General features: G+C 49.3%; 1 protein-coding gene across 1 annotated transcript in view; it reads right to left on the bottom strand.

Annotated features, from left to right (window-relative positions):
• Nucleotides 1-1,168: 1,168 nt before the first annotated feature.
• The window catches only part of GATAD2A (GATA zinc finger domain containing 2A), a 34,128-nt gene continuing 17,128 nt past the window's right edge, over nt 1,169-18,168 (bottom strand). The window contains 12 exon segments of the mRNA XM_061474806.1: nt 1,169-2,138; nt 2,141-2,200; nt 3,082-3,265; nt 4,114-4,170; nt 4,172-4,404; nt 4,838-5,117; nt 5,809-5,951; nt 5,954-5,975; nt 7,049-7,180; nt 8,916-9,005; nt 10,282-10,413; nt 10,899-11,028. Coding sequence (XP_061330790.1) covers nt 2,071-2,138; nt 2,141-2,200; nt 3,082-3,265; nt 4,114-4,170; nt 4,172-4,404; nt 4,838-5,117; nt 5,809-5,951; nt 5,954-5,975; nt 7,049-7,180; nt 8,916-9,005; nt 10,282-10,413; nt 10,899-11,028 — 1,531 coding nt within the window. The 3' untranslated portion in view covers nt 1,169-2,070.

The following is an 18,168-nucleotide window of genomic DNA, read 5'->3' on the forward strand; positions in this document are numbered from 1 at the left end:
GTGAAGTTGTCCAAGGCTTCCCCAGGCAGCTTCTGGGTTTTAGTTTGAGAAGTTCAGCTTGTTCTTTATGAGCAAGTGCACTCTCCCAAGTGCTGAGATAACGCAGCAGCTTGTCAGAAGAGAGCACAGGAAAGAAACCAGCCCCAGCCCCCTCCTCCCAGGTGAGGAACTGAAATGTTTTCCTACTATTTCAAAGGTGGAAAAAATCAAATGCACTCAAATCTCTTCACTCCACATCTCCCGATCCAAAACATCTTGTAATGAAAAGGAAAATCAAAACCTCAAACCATATCCTCTCACCCCCATTTAGCTCTTCCTATACCTGTGTCGAGCAAACAAAAAACAAAGTCAAATTGAAATTCCAGGGCTTTTTTTTTTCCTTTTTTTATACAGCAACAAATACCATTTTGCAAAACTAGTCTTCTACTCTACTGAACAGTTTCCAAAGTATCTAAATACTGATATTCACACAACAGAAGAGGGGTGAAAATGAACGGGTTTGCTCTTTCACTATGCAAAGGTTAGATCTGAAGGGGGACATCCCTAAACAGTTCTTGGTTTCAAGTGAGATCTAACAGCAACTGCTAAGAAAATAGATTCAGCATAGACTGAATAGTAACCCCTCCCCCCTTTTCTTTTTATATATAGATATATAGATATATATATATAATTTTGCAAATAATTCTTATCAGCACTACTTCTAGCACTGATATGCAACATAAGTAGTAAGGCATGTATCTCTGCCACTTGAATTCAACTGGGATTTGGGAGAAGCACAGGGAAGAAGGAGGGAAGATGATGAGAAGGAAGAAAAAGAAATCAAACAAAACTGGACCTGAAGGATTTGGGTTTAACCTGTGGAATCCCCAGAAGGTACGAAACCATGTAGAAACCTGTCCTTAAGGTTACCTAAAGCTCTAGCCAAAGTGAAGTACTGAAGGGATGACAGCGGAGCATGCTTGGAACACCTGGAAGGACACAGCTCGAGAGGGATCAAGGTCCAGCCCCCAACATCCTGGCACAGGCTGGGAACAGCTTCTCCATGGGAATGGGCAGAAGAAGGAGCAGCTCCCGGCCCTCAGCTCCCCCTGCTTGTCCTGGCTGATTGCAGCTTCTGGAATTCTTATTCTTTTTTTTTTTTTTTGATTTTTTTCTTTCCCCCTCCCCACCCCCCCTTTTTTTTTTTGAGTAAAATTGCTCAAAACAATAAACAACAACAACAAAAAATAACCTTCCAGAAAGAAAATAATCCCAAACAGTCCCGCTCTGAAGTCTCTGGGAGCATCTGAAAGGCCCAACTGCTCTTCGCTGAATTACAAAGACTGAACAAAAAGGTGTTTGTCTATTGAGGAAATTAGATTTTTAGACTACCAACAGTTCAAAAAGTCTATTCCAAACAGAATCCAACAAAAGTGAGAGACTCCTGCACTGCTTCCCACTGACCTGACAAGTTTTGGTGGCAGCCAGTCCCTTAGGAAAAGAAAAAAACAACCCAAAACCATACTCGACTGGAACTGGAGTTTGCACTTATTTATCATTAGCTCATCATCAGAAGATTTGGAAACATTATAATCTGTCAACTGCCTTCCTGGCTGGAAAGGGGCAGGGAAGAAAAGCAAACATGAACTAAATGCATCTGCAAGATGGGGTTGAGATTCCTCTCTCCTTGAGCTGAGATCTTCGAACACCGTGTTCCTGGTGACTGGGTGGTTATGAATAAAGAAAACGAAGGCAGAGAGTCGAGTCCTCCTTTTGTGCTGGTGACAAAGGAATCCAAACTGAAGACAGAAAGCCAAAAAAACTGAGAGAGAGAATTCTTCCCCTTCCCTGACAGCCTTCATCATCAGTCAATGCTCAGAATCTGAGAACCAAATGAGCTCAGGTCTTTCCCACCCACATGGTGTTGTCTTCTCATTGCAGGGACAGCAGCACTCGATGGGATGAGGAGTGGCTTCTTGCATCCTATAAGCCTGGGGCATATCCAGCTGGGATTAAAGCAGATTCCACTGTAATGTGGTATAAAAAGGATGGCAGAAACAGGAAAGTCTTCCTCTTGGGCATTCCTCTGCATTATTTCCACGTGGCGGACTGTGGGATGGACCGTGGGGGAATCATATCCAGGAGATATTCACGCTGCGGTCTACTGCTGAGGAGGACTTGTGCACAGCTAAACTAGGGTTAACGAAAGGTAAAGCCCCACCTGATGAGACACAAAAGGGGAGAGAGAACAAGTGTCACAGCATGATACAAGCACAAGAAAAACAGTGGCAAAATCACACTGCTCATCCCCTGAAATCACCATCGAAGCACAGGGCACTACTGGCTGCAAAGGTCAGACACCTTCTGAAGATAAAAGGTTCTAAAACAGGAGCAAGGTTTTATACCAGAAATGAAGATTTGAGCTCTCTGCAATTAAACTACATATTAAATGCTAAATGAAGCTATCAGGAATAAAAAAAATCCAAAGAAATCCATTCAATACTGGGCAAGGGAGTAGATCACAAGCGCCTGTTAGTGCAGCGTTTCCTTCCTGGAGATCCTATTTATCACTGAGGAAAACAAATGACTCGAGCTCTCAAGGTCAAGATTCTTTTATATATATAGAAAAAGAAGATCAGATTAGCATTTATAATTTCCATTTGTTTCAGAGCAACAGCTTTAGTCATTGCAAACCCTGAGGCATGCTGGCAGCGTGTGCTGCAGCCTCACCTAGAGCAAAACCATCTGGTTACTGTATGTTGCCTTCCCACCAGTCAAACCCAACTGAATTGAACTCCCAGAAATGAATGACAGACTCCTGCAGCATGACACTGGCTGCTCAGGTGGCCTCAGGGATGCACAATGATGTTACATCTATTTAGTCTCTTTATAAATGTGCATTTTTACTGGGTAACATCACCTTATTGCCCCTCTTGATGAGCCCCAAGTGTCAACACCACGACTAAGAGCAAAGCCGCAGCACCATCAGGCTTTCATGCAGAAAGTGGCAAAGAGAAACCAGCCTTACCCAAAGAACTATGATTGTTGGACAGAGTGCAGCTAGTAAGTACAAAGAGAAGAAGCTTTAGAGAAATAATCTACCTGTATTGACGGGAGTCTTCTTCCAGGCGGCAGCGCTGCCCTTGCTGACAGGTCTCTCAGCATGCTTACCTGGCCTACTCCCAAGTGCTGCTGCAGACGATGCATTCTGCAACTTGGGTGACTGGCTAAATGCATGCAACACTCCCCGGGGAGCTCCAGGACCTCGAGACATCTGGCTAGAAGTCTGGCAAGAGAGCAGAGAGTAAGACAGGCACTGCAGGGTTGCTGGCTCTCAAGTACAACCACCCAGGGGAACCTTCACAGCCCCTTTTCTCTCCTCCCTTGGCTGCTTCTGCCAAGCCTAGACTATTATTTCTGCTACCAAGCCTACTACAGCTTCGGGGCTGGAAACTTCCAAGACTTCTCTGCAGCAAGATAAGAATCAGCTTTCTACTCCAGAAAGCACCTGTAAGGATTAGGAATTAGAATCAACTGCAAAGCAGCAAAAACGGTGCCGTGTGAGCACCTCTGTACACAGGCGTCACTTCCCTGTCCTAAATAACCAGTACTCAACTCAAATCAGCACTTAAGCACTTCCTCCAACCAAAAGGTGGCTTCACGAGGTGTGAGAGACCCAGGCTGTGTCACAGATGGTTGATACCATCACCTTAAAACTTCACAAGCAACACTGTGTGATCCTGGCTTAAGCCTTTTCCCCCTACCTCTATCTTAGGTCAACTGACTCTTTCCATCTGGCACATCATAAGGAAAAATCTGGAACAGACTTTGCAGGATGTGAGTTAAACACCCTAGATAATTCCAACAACTCTGCAGAAAAAGACCATTCTCTTCTGTTCTTCAGGTACAGAGAATGTAACTGAACTATCAGGTCCCTGCATGAACAAATCCCACTTTCACCTGCCCGGTTCAGTCAGGCACCCGGTTAAGCTTGCGCTCAAACACACACACGGCAGAGCTTAAAGAAAGCTAGGTCATGCTTCCATTTCGTGCCTGTACACCAGTGTGCATGGAGCCACAGGACTCTTGCCCCCATCATCACCAAGACCTGGCTCCTGGCAGATTGATCCTCACCTGCTTGAGTGAGTGGTGCTGCACTATAGGGTCTGACTTGGTCTGTACAGGAGCTGAGGTCCTGCTGCAGTATCCTCTGCTCGATCTCCTGCTCCTGCTGCAGTGCTTTGACGAAGGCAGCTTTCAGTCGGTTCGTGTGCTCAGCTTTCAAGGCCTTTTTCTGGTTGGATGTCATGCAGGTTTCACACATAATGATGCCGTTCTTCTCCTCCCTCCAGCGGCAGGTGAAGTCAGTCTTACACTGAGCACACATGTAGGGCTCACGAGATGATACAGCCACCGAAACTTTACCTGGAGAACACAAGCAGCTTAGCTCAGCTCCATCTGGGGCTTCTATGAATCAACAATACTTGAGAAACCTCAGCAATATTCCAGCTAAAGAAAGGCAAACCATCCACCCTTCGCTCTCCTTTTGCATTTACTAAACCTTGAAACTCTTGCTTGTGTGAGTGTGTGTGTAGGAATCCAAATCCAGCAGATACTTCTTTAGACACTGATTCAAGAGTTTAGTGGTGGTGGACAAACAAGGGGCTGGTTGGAAGCAAACAGCTCTGGGGAGAACTGAACGCATTTGAGAGCAATCTTCACACTCAGTGTCTAGAGTTCCTGTAGACTATTTTAGAATTTCAAAGTATTCAAGAAGGTGGATCCCGGATTTGACTGTGCTGCTGCAATGGAAACATTCCCTCCTTGTCTCCAAGGAGCATTTGGAACACCATCTCACCTTGAGTTTCCAGCAGATTCTGCACAACTTCTTCCAAGCCCACTAAGTAAATGAATTCGTTATTGGCTGCACTGGGCAGGAAATTCATCTCGGGTGCAGGAGGTTTGGGAGGAGGGATCTCCAAGAGCGTCTTCTCCAGCTGCTTCCGCAAGGCGAGCTTGGCGGCGGCCTGCCGGCTGGCAGGGGACTCACCAGCGTTCCCCATGGAAGCGGCGCTGCTTGGAGTAACATTGGCCTGAGTGGACGTCACGGATGTACCTTTGATTGAAGCTGGTGAAGCCTGGGAGGAGGCATGGCACAGGTCAGGGACACGGCACAGGTCAGGGAACACAGCAATGGGGTAGGGACACGGCACGGGTCAGGGACACGCAGTTCCAACCCCTGCACGGGCAGGGACCACTTCCACTGCAGCAGCTTGCTCCAAGCCTGTGTCCAACCTGGCCTTGAACACTGCCAGGGATGGGGCAGCCACAGCTCCTATGGGCACCCTGTGCCAGCACCTCAGCCTAAGAGCTCAGCTCAGTCTCCCCTCTGGCAGCTTATTTGCAGCACCTGTATGGCAGCATCAGTGGTAGATGTTAAGTTGCTGCTTCAGTGTCTCTCAGGGTTTCAGACAGGAACTCTGTTCACCAGAACACCCATTTACCTTTCTTAAGGAAGTTAAAAAAAAAGACAGTCTCATGGACAACTTCATATTGAACCAGTAAATGTGAAATGAGGCACTAAATTCAGTTCAATGAAATAGATATTTCTCCCCAGGACTGTAATGGTTTTCTTCATTCCTGTGTACAGCATGTGTACAGAGCAAGGAGAAGGACACGGGAAGGACAAGGAGCAGGAGAGCTCTAGTGGGAACCAACCACCTAAGTTCGATGACAGCAAGCCACATCAACCAGACAATGAGTAATGAAAAGCATTTAGCTCTTCCTCTGGGATGTCAGGTTGGGCACAGAAGAGCCCACGGCACTCACCTGTGGGATGTTGACCAGCAGGCTGGTGTTGGGGACATTGGCCACGCGGATCAGTCCCTGCTGGATGATTCTCTGCCCCTGAATCTGGACGCTGGGGACCGACGCGCGTGGCGCCAGCAGCAGCGGAGGTGGCCCCGTGCTGAGTGCTGTCGGATGTTGTGGATTTGCTGGGAAGAGATAGAAAAGGGCTGATGCGCTGGTGCCAGGAGTAATGGGGAGGGTTAGAGTGGGAAATCAGTGGTGGGAGTTGAATGGGATGAGATGAGACAGTGGCAAAGGAGGCAGGGAACGACAAGAGAATGTAGTGATGACATCTGTGGCAAAATGTGATGAGTTTTCCCTTTCCCTTTTTCCAATCAGTATGAAACAAGCAGAATGGAACATGAAAAGATGCTCGTCTGTGAGGCCACCAGGTTAGAGCCAAACCAGCCATCTAAGTCTCCAAGTCAAACTTCTTTCAAAGTCCATCACTGCTAAAGCTGTTTCATTTGAAAGGCATTAGGAAAGCTACTCCTCAGAACATGTTCTTCATAATCAGACCAGAAAGAAAATGAAATACACCAAATCTCTACCTTCCTTCTCACTGCTGGCTGTGCAACACACCAAAGAGACCTCGCACTGCAAAAGAAATCCTCATTTAACAAGGAAATGTTTGTCCCTGATATCTCACAGAAGTCATCATTTCAGAAGAGCGTATCAAATCGAACACTGCTTCAGTGCCACTACTGTTTGCTGTCAGAGGTGATAAAGACCCTGCAAAGCAGCACTTTCAGCCTCGAAGTTGACTATCTCATTTCAGCAGCTCTTATTCAATCACAAGACAGACACAATGAGGGAGTTTTTGCATTTGAAAGGTGAAATTGAGATGACAGAAACAATGGGGGGGGGGGGGGAATGGAAGAAGGAGAGACTGGATTTCATTTTCTTTGCTGCTGCTCCCTAAAAAGCAGGTGAAGCTGGTAGCCTGTGAATTAACCCACAGCCAAGGGAAGCAGCAGTGCAGATGAGGCAGCTTCCTCCATCACCACAGCACCTTCTCATGCTTCACTGGAAGCTTATGGGACAGCATAATACATAAGCTTGGAATGATGCAAGAACTTCCAGTGCAACACATCTAACTCATCTTATGAAATCCCAGCAGGAACTTCACAGGTTTCCTCAGAGGAGCAGAAAGATGACTGGTTTAGTGCAGATGGATGAAGGAAAAGCCAAGTGGATCCACCCCAAGGGAAGCACTTACCTGTGCTCCTCTGACAAGAGGTGGCATCACTATCTGTGTGTTCTGCTGAGTTCCTAACTTGGAAGAAGTCTGCTGCCCTCCACGGACCAACGGAGGAGGAATAACGGTGCCTGGCATCCGTGTAGAAGAGGTCTGCAAAACAGAGGATAGTTTACTCTTACTGTTTTGTTCTGGGGTGCTCATACTCATGCTCTCTTCTGCTGCTTGCTGTGCTGATAAGGCAGGGTCTGAAATCTTACGGACGCGGTGGCAGTCTGGCTGCACACCCAGGGCTTGCTCTCCCTCATCCTGCACAGAATCCAAAGGGTGAAGAGCAATCCTGGACAACATGCTCCCCTGCCCTCCCACCGCTGGAGTTGAAGAGCTCAAGGACTGTATTGAGACACACCATAACCCGAGTGTAACAGTGGGGGGACACAGTGCAGCTCTCCTCTCTGGCTGATAGGATGGATGCAGCATCACTGTTGAGCCCATGGAGAGACTGGAGGACAAGAGATGGCCAGGCTGGCTTCAGTGCAGTCAGATTCCAAGAGGCAAAAAGAAGTGTATTTTGGAGTGGAGGGAGTAAGAGAATGGGGAATACAAAACTGCTGTCTTCAAGAAGCACGGGGCAGACAGGAGTTGGAGGTGTGGGCACGTGCATGTATGTGTGAAGGGAAAAAGAAGAGACAGGTTCCACACACCACTGACATTCCTGCTGAGCACGGAGCCCAAGGAGCCCTCACTGCTCAGGAGCAACCAACCTCTCCATCTTACTCATGTGGCTTTACACATCTCACGACATCCCTCGCTCAGGCCCCAGCCTGATCATCATCTGTGGATGAAGACATCTAAACCCACTCAAGCTCCCACTTCCACGAGTTACCATGTGCACACCAAGTACACGTTTAGGTAGGTGGGAAGTTTTATCCCCTTGTTATGCCTTTTGAGTGAAGACCAAAGGTTAACTCCTGCACACAGAAATTAGTAGAGCTGTTGCAGTCAAGCAAAAGCAGGTTAATTGCCCAAACACCCTAAGTTAGACAGAATCAGCTCAGTTCTGGATTCTGAGCTCCCAGCTCTCTGCTCTGTCCAACCGCAGGTCTGACCACTGAAGGTGTAACTTGTGCTCCAGTTCCTCTGAAAGTGCTGTCTTCAGTGAAGGCAACTTGCCTCAAGGAAGAGATTATTGCAGCTGATGGACTGCTGTAGGTTTTGTGGCTGTTTCCCAACTGGAGAACAAATGTCCCCCTTCCCTCGAGTGGCACGTTCCAGGGGATCTTCACTTTTCCCAAGTGAAAGCATTTTGAGCTGAAGCAGTTTTGAAGTTGCTTCGAATTAGCTCAAGGTAAATAGCCAGAAATGGTTTCAGTCCAAGAGCAAAACAAGAACTAGAGTCAAGAGGCAGGTTAGGCTGACACATGTCAATTGCCTTTCCCTTCTTCTTCCCCAAGGCCTTCCAACATTCCATTTCATTTCATGTGAACCAAGATCCCTCCTACCACCATGTGCCTTTCAGCCACCAAGCCAAAAGTAAAGATCTTGTCATTCACTCAGCTCTTAGTTAAGCACACTGAAGGCACAATTACATCCTGAGGGTACGGCAACAGGCTGCCACAATACTTCTATGCCCTAACTCCATGGCATCCTCTTTATGGGCGTCCGGATGTAGAGCGGATCGGGATGATCGGCCACTGAGAAATAAGCCTCTGAGAGTTACCTCCCTGTGACACCACTTTCATCTCCCACCCCAGTCATTCTTAGAAAGCTTAGAGAGGGGTTTTGGGAGTTCAAAGCTGGCTCCAAGCCATTCACGTGATGGGACTGTCCTGTGCACCTCGTCCTCTGCTCCATGCCCTATGCCTGGCAGCCTGGCCCCCCCACTGACCTGGAGGGATGGCTTGCCAGCAGCAACACTCTGCGGTCCCCGCACCAAGGGCGGAGGGGTGGCCACAGCACTCCCAGAGGAACCAGCAGGCTGGAAGAGGAAAAACCAGAAAGAAAGCAGACGAGTGTAAGGGTGTAAAGCAGGATTACAGAAGCTAAGGGAATAAAAGCGGTTTACCTCCTTGTGCCTCAGGAAGAGCATCTTCAGAGATGATGGGTTTCCCCCCTCCCCATCCCTTTCCTCCTCCAAGCATCTCAACATGCACATTTAAATGAAGAAATTATTAGGTAAGTATAGATAAGATTATACCAGGAAAATAAGAAAAAAAGGTTAGGAAAAAGACTTCAGATCTTAAGAAGTTTAGCATATGCCATTTCACCCTCGTTAGTTCAAACATCCAGAGCTCATTGCTCAGTGTTCAGCAGCAAGTTGAGTGATCCAGGTACTTGCATTAGTTTTAATCCCATGTACTCAAGAGCTCATAAGTCTGGGAGAAAGACACCAACAAACCAACCCAACCCAGCCAGGAGAGCTGCTGTTAACATCCAGCCACACTTAGCAGTGCACTTACAGCTACATATCGCCCCCATCACAAAGCCCAGCAAGTCAGCATCCCTCGCTGTGAAATGAAATGGTTTAGTTGCCATTGTTACAGGTACTTGAAGTTGAGCTCGTGCCTTGATGGCAGCACGTGGGGTGCTCGCCCACCCCCTCCACACAACTGCTCTGCCAAAAACAGAGGCTTCTTTGCTGGGTTAGTGGCTGATGAGAACAGCACGCAGTTGTGTGAGAAGGAGAGGAGGAAGGGAAGGCAGCTCAGAGTGTGAGGACTGAACTGTCCCTTCCAGGGGGAGTTTTTGGATGAAGGAACTGTGTGACTAACCCCAGACTCATTTCACCTGGAAGACCTGGAATCCAGACCTGGATTTCTGCCACGCAGCACAAAATGCAGCCCTCGGCTCCCAGAGCCTGGGGTTCACACTCTACCTGTCAGCACATTGGTTACGTGCAAGGATCTCCTCCAGGTCTTTCAACAATCTCCAAATGACATTAAGGACTGGATGGAGTGTTTAGTAAGTGGGAAAGTATCACATTCATAAACACATCTGGGTTTTAACAAAAAGATCTTCAGCTTTTGAATACAGTTTATAAGAGAAACTGTCTTGTCTTGGTCTTGGCAAGACAAAAAGGAATGGTTCACAGGAGAAGCTACCCTAAACTTCATCAAGGTTTTATGAACAGTGGGATATGCTTTATCTGAAAGGGCTCTTATGTTCCACAGGTTCTAGCAACTACCCCAGTTACTTCATTCCTTCCCTCCCCGGTTCAAAAGATGAGCTGTAAGCTTCTGTAGGATGATCAATACCTTCTGGATAGTGGTCTCCTTCTGGATTTGACTTTGCCGCAGCTTTTTCAATAGCACAAGTTTTGCTTCTTCTAACCGTAACTCTTCTTTTAGCTGTTTAATCATCCTCTCCCGCTCCTCTGGGCTGCTCTTCTGCAGGGCAAGAGAGGATGGGAAAGCAGGGAGGGGGAAGAGGGGAACACAGATACCATACAAGTTACAACAAGAATTTACAACCCTGTAATTGGCACATGGGGCTCAATATCACTGCCATGCAATGCATGGACACAAACCGAGCATGGAGCAAGAACTCAAGGGGGAAAAGAAAGCACGATTTGGAGTTATTTTCACAAAAAAAACAAGCCAAAAAGGCAAAACAAGGAAATGCAGTTCAAATAAAACCTCAGACAACAACTCTGTGTTGGGTTACGCTGAGTAAGGGACACTGCATCCACCAAAAAGCCCGTTCAGAAAAAGAAGGGCATCAGCCTTTAACAGCTCCAAGATTCCCCACTTGCAAATCTATCTTCAGGAAAGGCTGGATCCACCTGACCTGCGAGCACAAGCAGCTCTGCAGGAACCAGTGGTGTGGTTGGTTTCAGCTGGCACACTAAGAGTGAGTCAAGCCAAGAACTCACCATGAGCGCCTCTGTGTTGGTCTCTTTTAATGCTATTTTGGTTAACCCATTCATCCTAGGGCTGGAAGGTTCATTGTCAGATAACACTATCACATCCGGGGAGGGGACTCGCTTCTCTCTCTTTAGTTCACTGCAAATCAAGAGCAAAATACAGAGAATGGGTTAATAAAACCAAGCAAACTACTACTTTGTGCTACATTTCCTAATGCTAATGTCTGGAAGTTGTGACTCTTTCCCACTCCAGTTACTGAATCTGAAGGAAACTCAAACCACTCACACTCCCTCACTCACCTAAGTTTAGGTACTTTATGGCATTATCTTCTTCCTACACCAAATCAATTCTTTTCCCCAATTGAGAGCACAAACCTGGAGCAGTCTCAACACCAATGGGCACATCCATGAAACACCGCTGAAAGCCACTGAACCACATCCAGGTTTATAATGATTTTAACTCTTTTTCTGCCTTTAACACTCAGTGTCTTGAGTGCTGCCTGCACCTTCCACCCGAACTCCTGACAATAAATCACCTCTTGGCTCCACTGCTTATGGTTATACCTACGAAAAGAGAATCTTAAGCTCCGTGAACCAAAAGGGACAGAGGTGACAGGATGTGACAGCAGATGCCAGCGCCTCTCCTCCACTGCACAAGCCAGTACCTGTCAGATCACCTCTGGTATCAGGATTTGGGCTTTGAAGCTGTGAAGCCAAAGGATCTCAGAGCAAGGCTTGCAGCGTGAGAGGCTGAGACGTAGAACAGGAACAGGGCAGCAAAGTCTTCTGCAGCACCCAGGTAATGGCAGCGCTTGAGAGAGGGCTGACAGTGAGGATGTGAGGAGGACACAACCCAAGTCACTGTTTTGTTCTGCTTTAAACCCAAAGCCAGAAGCAGGAGCAATCAAGCTGCAAGTGAGAACCTTGTGTGTATCACTGTATGACGGAAACTGCACGAAGGATTTGTCTCAAGGAAGATGAAGCAAGTATGTCAGTGTGGTTTGTTCTGCCCTCAAGGATATCCTCATGAGGCACATGAGCTTTGCCAGTGAAATACCAGGCAATTACTTCTTAGACTAAACAGCAGTTTCTACACTTAACTGACAGCCACATTTAGCAGGAGCCCAATGATTAACAGAAATTAATCATTAGGATCTTCTTTAGGGACAAAGAGGCTGTTCACACCAACTGATGGCACTGCAGAGCTGGGTCCCCCTGGCAGCTTCAGGAGACACGCACCCGCAGGGAAGGCAGCAGGTACCAGGTTCTGGATGCTCCAAAACCAGCTCAGAAACTCCAAACCCCGGCTTTTAAAATGCCATTTCCACGGCAGTGGAATAAAGACGAAGGCAGGAGTGTCCTCTAGAGGGCACAGCGAGGCAGGGAACCCCAGCTCCCAGCTGCTCCCAACGGGAACCGCGGCACACGTGAAGCATTCCCGGCTTTTCCCTGTACCTGAACCGGCTCGGGTCGCTCTCGCCAGGGCTGGGCCGAGCCCTCCCCGGCCCAGGGAGCTGCTCCCGGCAGCGCTGGGCACGGACGGGCTGAGCCCTTTCCCGATGGCAACCGCATGAAGGAGCGACACAACCGGGGCTCGTCGGCAGGCTCGGAGCTCACATCCCTCCTGCAGAGCAGGGGCAGCGCCCGCGGGGCACAGGCACCACCGGAGCAGCCGAGGCGCGCACCCTGAGCCGGCTCAGTCCCGACACAGGGGCTCCACCAGCCCGAGGGCAGGAAGGGAGCTGTGAAGCAGCCCCAAGGCCAGGGTGAAGGGCTCCATGGAGCCCCCTCGGCCGCGCTCCGCAGGGAGGTTGGTGGAACCCGGGAGCTCCAATGGGACCACACCGGAGGCTCCAATGGGACCACACCGGAGGCTCCGCCGCTGCCGAGCTCCGGCCTGACCCGGTTCAGACGGCGGCACTGAGCGGGGGTCACGTGACCCGCCCCCAAAAACCATGGCAACGGCCGGTTGCGGCCGGCACGGCCCCACAAGGCCTCGTCTTGGGCGGTGATGCCGGGAGCAGGCACCGGCACCGCAAACGGAGCGGGGTCCCCGTGCCCGGCACCTGTGCAAGGGGCAAAGTGAGAAATAGGGGGAAAAGAGAGAAAAGCAGCCCCGAGAGCCCCCGTCCCGCACCACGGAGCCCTCCTGGTTCAATTCCCAGCCTGGATGAGGAAGGCTGAGCTGAACGCTGCTGCGGCCGAGCCCAGGCTTCCTGGGACAGCACAAGGAAAACGGTAATCCTGGCCTGGCCCCATGGCGTGTGCTGGTGACAGCGAGGGGACCGCAGCAGCTCCTCAGCAACCGGAATAGTCCTGATCCTTGAGGAAACACATGGAAAGTTGGGCAAGGGAGCTGGAGCACAGGTGGGATGGGAACGGCTGAGGGACCTGCGGGGTTCAGATGGAGAAGGCTCAGTGGGGACCTGATGGCTCCCTACAACTGCCTGCCAGGAGGATGGAGCCAGGAGGGGCTGGGCTCTGCTCCCAAGGAACAAGGGATGGGACAAGAGGAAACGGCCTCAAGCTGCACCAGGGCAGGTTTAGATGGAGCTGAGGAACAATTCCTGCCCCAGAGGGTGCTCAGGCATTGGAACAGGCTGCCCAGGGCAGGGCTGCAGTCACCGTCCCTGCAAGTGTTCACACAGCGTGGAGACGAGGCCTCAGTGCCATGGGTCAGTGGTGGCCTCGGCACTGCTGGGGTAAGGGTTGGACTGGATGAGCTTAAAGGGCTTTTCCAACCTGGTTGATTCTAAAGGGACAAGGAGCTGGGGTGGACACCCCGACAACTGCCCTGTTCTCCAGCATACACGGATGCTGTTCCTGACAGCTACATTAGAAGATGCTCACCTACGAAAAGCTGCCCGAGCAAGCACTACATTGAGAGTCTGAAACTGGGGATCTCCACAAAAGCATTCCTCATGTCTATTGAGGACCATCTCCACGCTGCCTCTGAGTCTGCGGGCATGCGACCTCACAGAGAAAAACCCTTCCTGAAGTGGGGAGACAGCCTATAGTCCTTAATGCAACACACTGACCACAGCAACCGAGCCTACTCAGTGCTCCAGGATCTCCCTCCTCAGCAACACTGCACATGGAATGAGGCGGCACAAGAGGGAACCCCAGAAGTGTCCAGATCAGAACTGTGCCTTCAGAACCGAGGCTGCTTTCCTTGCTTGTGAGCCTGTGTCAAGCAGAACAATTCAAAGCAGATGTTTCAAAAGAAGAAAGACAATGGAAATATCACCACTTGCAGAAAAATACTGCTCCTCCTGTGGGGATCTGCCCCGCTCCTCTGCCCCTTCTCCTCCAAAGCCATCGGGCAGATCCTTCAGCTAAATAAAGACATTGCTCCATCATTCTGCCTTCAGCTTCCCAAAGTCACTGTCTCATGGCTTGGACTCGGTGCTGGAAGACGAAAGCAGAGCTGCTGCCCAGCTCCCTGCACCCATGTGAGCATTCCCAACACTAACAGCATTGGAGCGAGCCATGCTGGTGTGAGGAACCAAGCACAGAGGTAGACGCAGCTTTTCAAACACATTTCCCCTTCGTGCGAGATGGAAGCTCCCAGGAAGCACAAGAGCACAAACCGGGGACGAAGCTTTTAACACTAACAAGAGAAGGAGACACCCAGGAACTGCTGGCTCTGCCGTGGGGGCTCATGCTGCAGCTTCGGGAGCTTCAGGATGTTAACAGAAGAGCTCCTGTATCTCAACAAACAGCCTTTGCATTCCTCATACTGCTCCAGAGGCATCACACAGAGAATGAGCTTCATTCACAGAGCAGACCCTGCCCGTGCTCCAAAATGCCCTTTCGATCGCTCCTCCAAATAAAAGAGAGACAAGGGTAAAATCAATGCGCTGCTCACTTGGTTGGAGTCACAGAGCTACTGACCTGAAACGTGCCATCCCCCCGAGCAGAGCAGGAGCCCTCCCCGGCCTCATCCTGCTGATCCCGACACATCCCACCATCCGCAGGTAACCGAGGGAAGCGCCACAACTGCTTCAGGCTAAAGCTTCATCTGCATTCGCAAATATGCAACAGTTTTGCCTCAGTCCATTCAACAACTCTCATCCAAAAATAGTTGGCAAGGAAGGAAGACAAACAAGGAAAGAAAGAGCAAAGCAGTGGGGATTTTTCTTTTCTTCCCCCTGGAGATGTTTTATCTCCGTGAATCAAAGAAGCTGCAATGGATCTAGAGACTGTGGTGTGAAACTGAAGCAAACAAACTCCATCCCTTCCTCTGAACCGAAGGGAGGACACTGGCATCCCACTCTCTCTGTCTGCATTTCAAATAAACCACTAAAACTGCCCAAGAAACTCTGGCATCAATTTTGTCACAATATCTTTTAGCACAACACATGCCAGGAGGTGCAGACACAACGTAGATAAGCTGAAGAGATCTAAAGCATGGGGCTGTGCCTTATTTCCAGGCTTCCTAATGGGAAGAGAGGAGCTTACTGCTCCTCACTGGCTCTGCCATGAATATTGCTCCCAGCAAATCCCAGTAAAGCAGCACAAGCTGCATCCCACCACGCTTCAGAACATGTTAGAGCTTCCCAATCAAACCCTTTCAGTTAAGAAGTGTTCAATGCGCCTTGGCCAGATGAAACCGAACAAAACCCACCCCAAATCCTGAAATCCTTCAGAGCGCCAACATTTAGCAGCCAAACCTGAAAACCCAGAGAGCAGCCACGGGGGCAACTTCCATCCAACAACTTCTAATCAATGTCATTCTTCATTATCCCATGTAACAGGAGGAGAAAGTGATGGTTCTGAGCTTCCAAAGCAGTGCAATGTGTCACAGGCACAAATCAGACCCACCAAGACCTAAAGTTAAAGGAACTACGGAGTTCAGAGAGATGATTTGTCTGACAGCACTAACCACAGTGATGCCCAAGAGCTCCTCACCCTCCCTGACAGCTCTCATGGGAGCAGCCGCTCACACGGAGCTTCAAGAAGCAAGCTCTTCGAGCTGGGGATCTATCTGATAGTTGAGCATCCCAGAAATCAGGAGACAACAGATGGGCACAAGCAACTCTTGTGGAAAACAAACCCAGCATATCACATGCAGGCTTTTTACCTTGCCCAGGCTTCATTTCTGGTTATCAGCCAGCCCTGAACTGGTTTTGATCAAGGCACAGTTAATGCAGGTTCCATAGCTCATGTGCTGGTGTCCTGCTCTTGGCAAACAGGGAAACACAAGAAAAACTGCAAGATGCTCAACCGCTTAAAACCCAGTTGGCTCTGCGGGACATGCTCATCCCAGGATTGCTATCGAGGCAAAGCAAGAACTGAGAATAACAGATAGAAGGCAGTTCTTGTATCTGTGTTTTATTAACAGCGCCACCCTCACCGCTGCCACCCTGCCTGTGCGCTGTGACAACACCACGTCCTCACTCTCTCCTTGCACACTGAGAAGCCTCCTTCTTTAGGATCCTGAAGGGAAACACATGTTGAGGTTATCTATTCAGGGAGTTACTGTAATTCCGAGGAGTTAAGATAGCCCAGCACAACAACCAAGCACAACACAGCTGCTCACAGGGTCAAGCAGTAGCCTTGCCTGGAAACACCCCACACCTCTATGAGCAAAGTTTTCCTACAGTTGGGATAACAGTGCACTGCTCCTGAGGGATCCCAGTGCTCCAGAAGAGAGGATAATTTGTCCTTACAGACACAGCAGCTCCCATCCAGGGCCAGTTACACAGCCGTGTCCGGAAGGATTGCTCCTGGTCTCTGCCAAAGCTCACCAGGATTCCTGAGCTGAGCTAGTACAGTGTATGCAACGTGTTCACACTGGCTGGGTTAGGAAATAGTGCTAGGAAAAAAGCCTTAGAAAAGGGTCAGGATCCATCCTAGAGGTGAAGGGAGCTGTGCCTGGAGTACAGGAATGCAGTGAGGTGCAGCAGGCAGCACGATCCAGGAATGGCTGCAGGAGGAAGCCCCAGCCTCAGTGGGAAGCAATGGATGCTCAAATGTGGTGGGAAACTCACGTAACAAGGGAAGGGAAGAACAGAGAGATGAAGAAGAGAGGACAGAGAAAGCAGAGCTTGAAAGCACAAGAAGACATCAGGATTTGACCAGGTCTGACAAATGCTCTTTCCCTCCAGCACCCACACTGCCTTAAATCAGAGTATTCCCAAGCAAAGGCATTTCCATGGCGCTGTTTCCCCACCCCACTGCAAACCAGACATGTCCTTCCCCCCATTCCATCTCTGCAGTAGGTCCAGGATAATTACACCCCAGTGGAGCAAGCTCCCATCCCAGTGCTGCACAATGCCAGGCAGAGGAGCAAGGGTTTGGTTTGGCCTTGTGTGACCTCTCATCAAAGTCTTCTACCACTACAGACTTCCTTCTGTTTCTTCTGGCATCAGAGAACGTGCTCAAACCAGACCCTGGTTTTAAATTTAACTTTAAGGTTTAGAAAAAGAAAGAAGAAAATAAAATTAAAAGAAATGTGTTTTGAAGTTTCAGGCAGATATTGCCAGAGTATCAGAATATTTCAGGATGCAAATCCGTTCAGTTGGCTTTACGTCAGCCAACTGCGCTTGCTGCTGGCCCCCTTTTCCAAGGAAAATATTATGTTTTCAGTTCTAGAAGCATTTAGGAAGTTTAAAAGTCAAACACATCACTAAGCAGGAGTTCTACCCAAGATATTCGTAGCGCTTTGGTCCTTTTAAGCAACAGCTCTTTGTTCATCAGCTCAGAAAATCGGCTCGGCTGCTTTAAAGAGCCAAGTGCTTGTGAGGCTGCGAGCCACATTCCTCTGCAGATCAAAGGTCTGGAAAGGTAAGCCCCACAAAACAATCAAAAATTCCTGATGAAATGAAGATCCATCTTCCCTACGAACACCGACTGCAAGAGCTCAGCCTCAGCTGGAGACGAGCTTCCTCTGTATCACAGCATCTCCAGGCTCACATCACATTCGCTTGGAGGCATTTGCATCCCGAGGCTGGTCAGCTGCTCAGAGCCACACATGGACCAAGGGCACTGCCACGATGCAGGAGCAGAGCTCCAGAGCCTGGGAAGCTGCTGCCTGAAGCTTGCAGAATCACTCGGGCTCATTTCTGTCACTGGAGATGACTCAGGGTTTAATTCCTCTCTATTAAGGATTTTATAGAGACGGGCCTTATGAAAGGAGCTCCAGCTTACAAACAGCACCCAAAGCTTCTCCTTGTGAAATTCCTAATTGTATTTATCACCATTCACATCAGTGGGCTTTGGCTCAGACTGCAAGGGGAGTTTTTGTCTGGGGAAGCCTTTTCCATCTCCTTGCTGA

Source organism: Pezoporus flaviventris, unplaced genomic scaffold (genome assembly GCF_033815535.1).
Source record: "Pezoporus flaviventris isolate CSIRO_AGI_PZ_B2104156 unplaced genomic scaffold, CSIRO_AGI_Pfla_v1 ptg000080l, whole genome shotgun sequence".
NCBI classification, from domain to species: domain Eukaryota; kingdom Metazoa; phylum Chordata; class Aves; order Psittaciformes; family Psittacidae; genus Pezoporus; species Pezoporus flaviventris.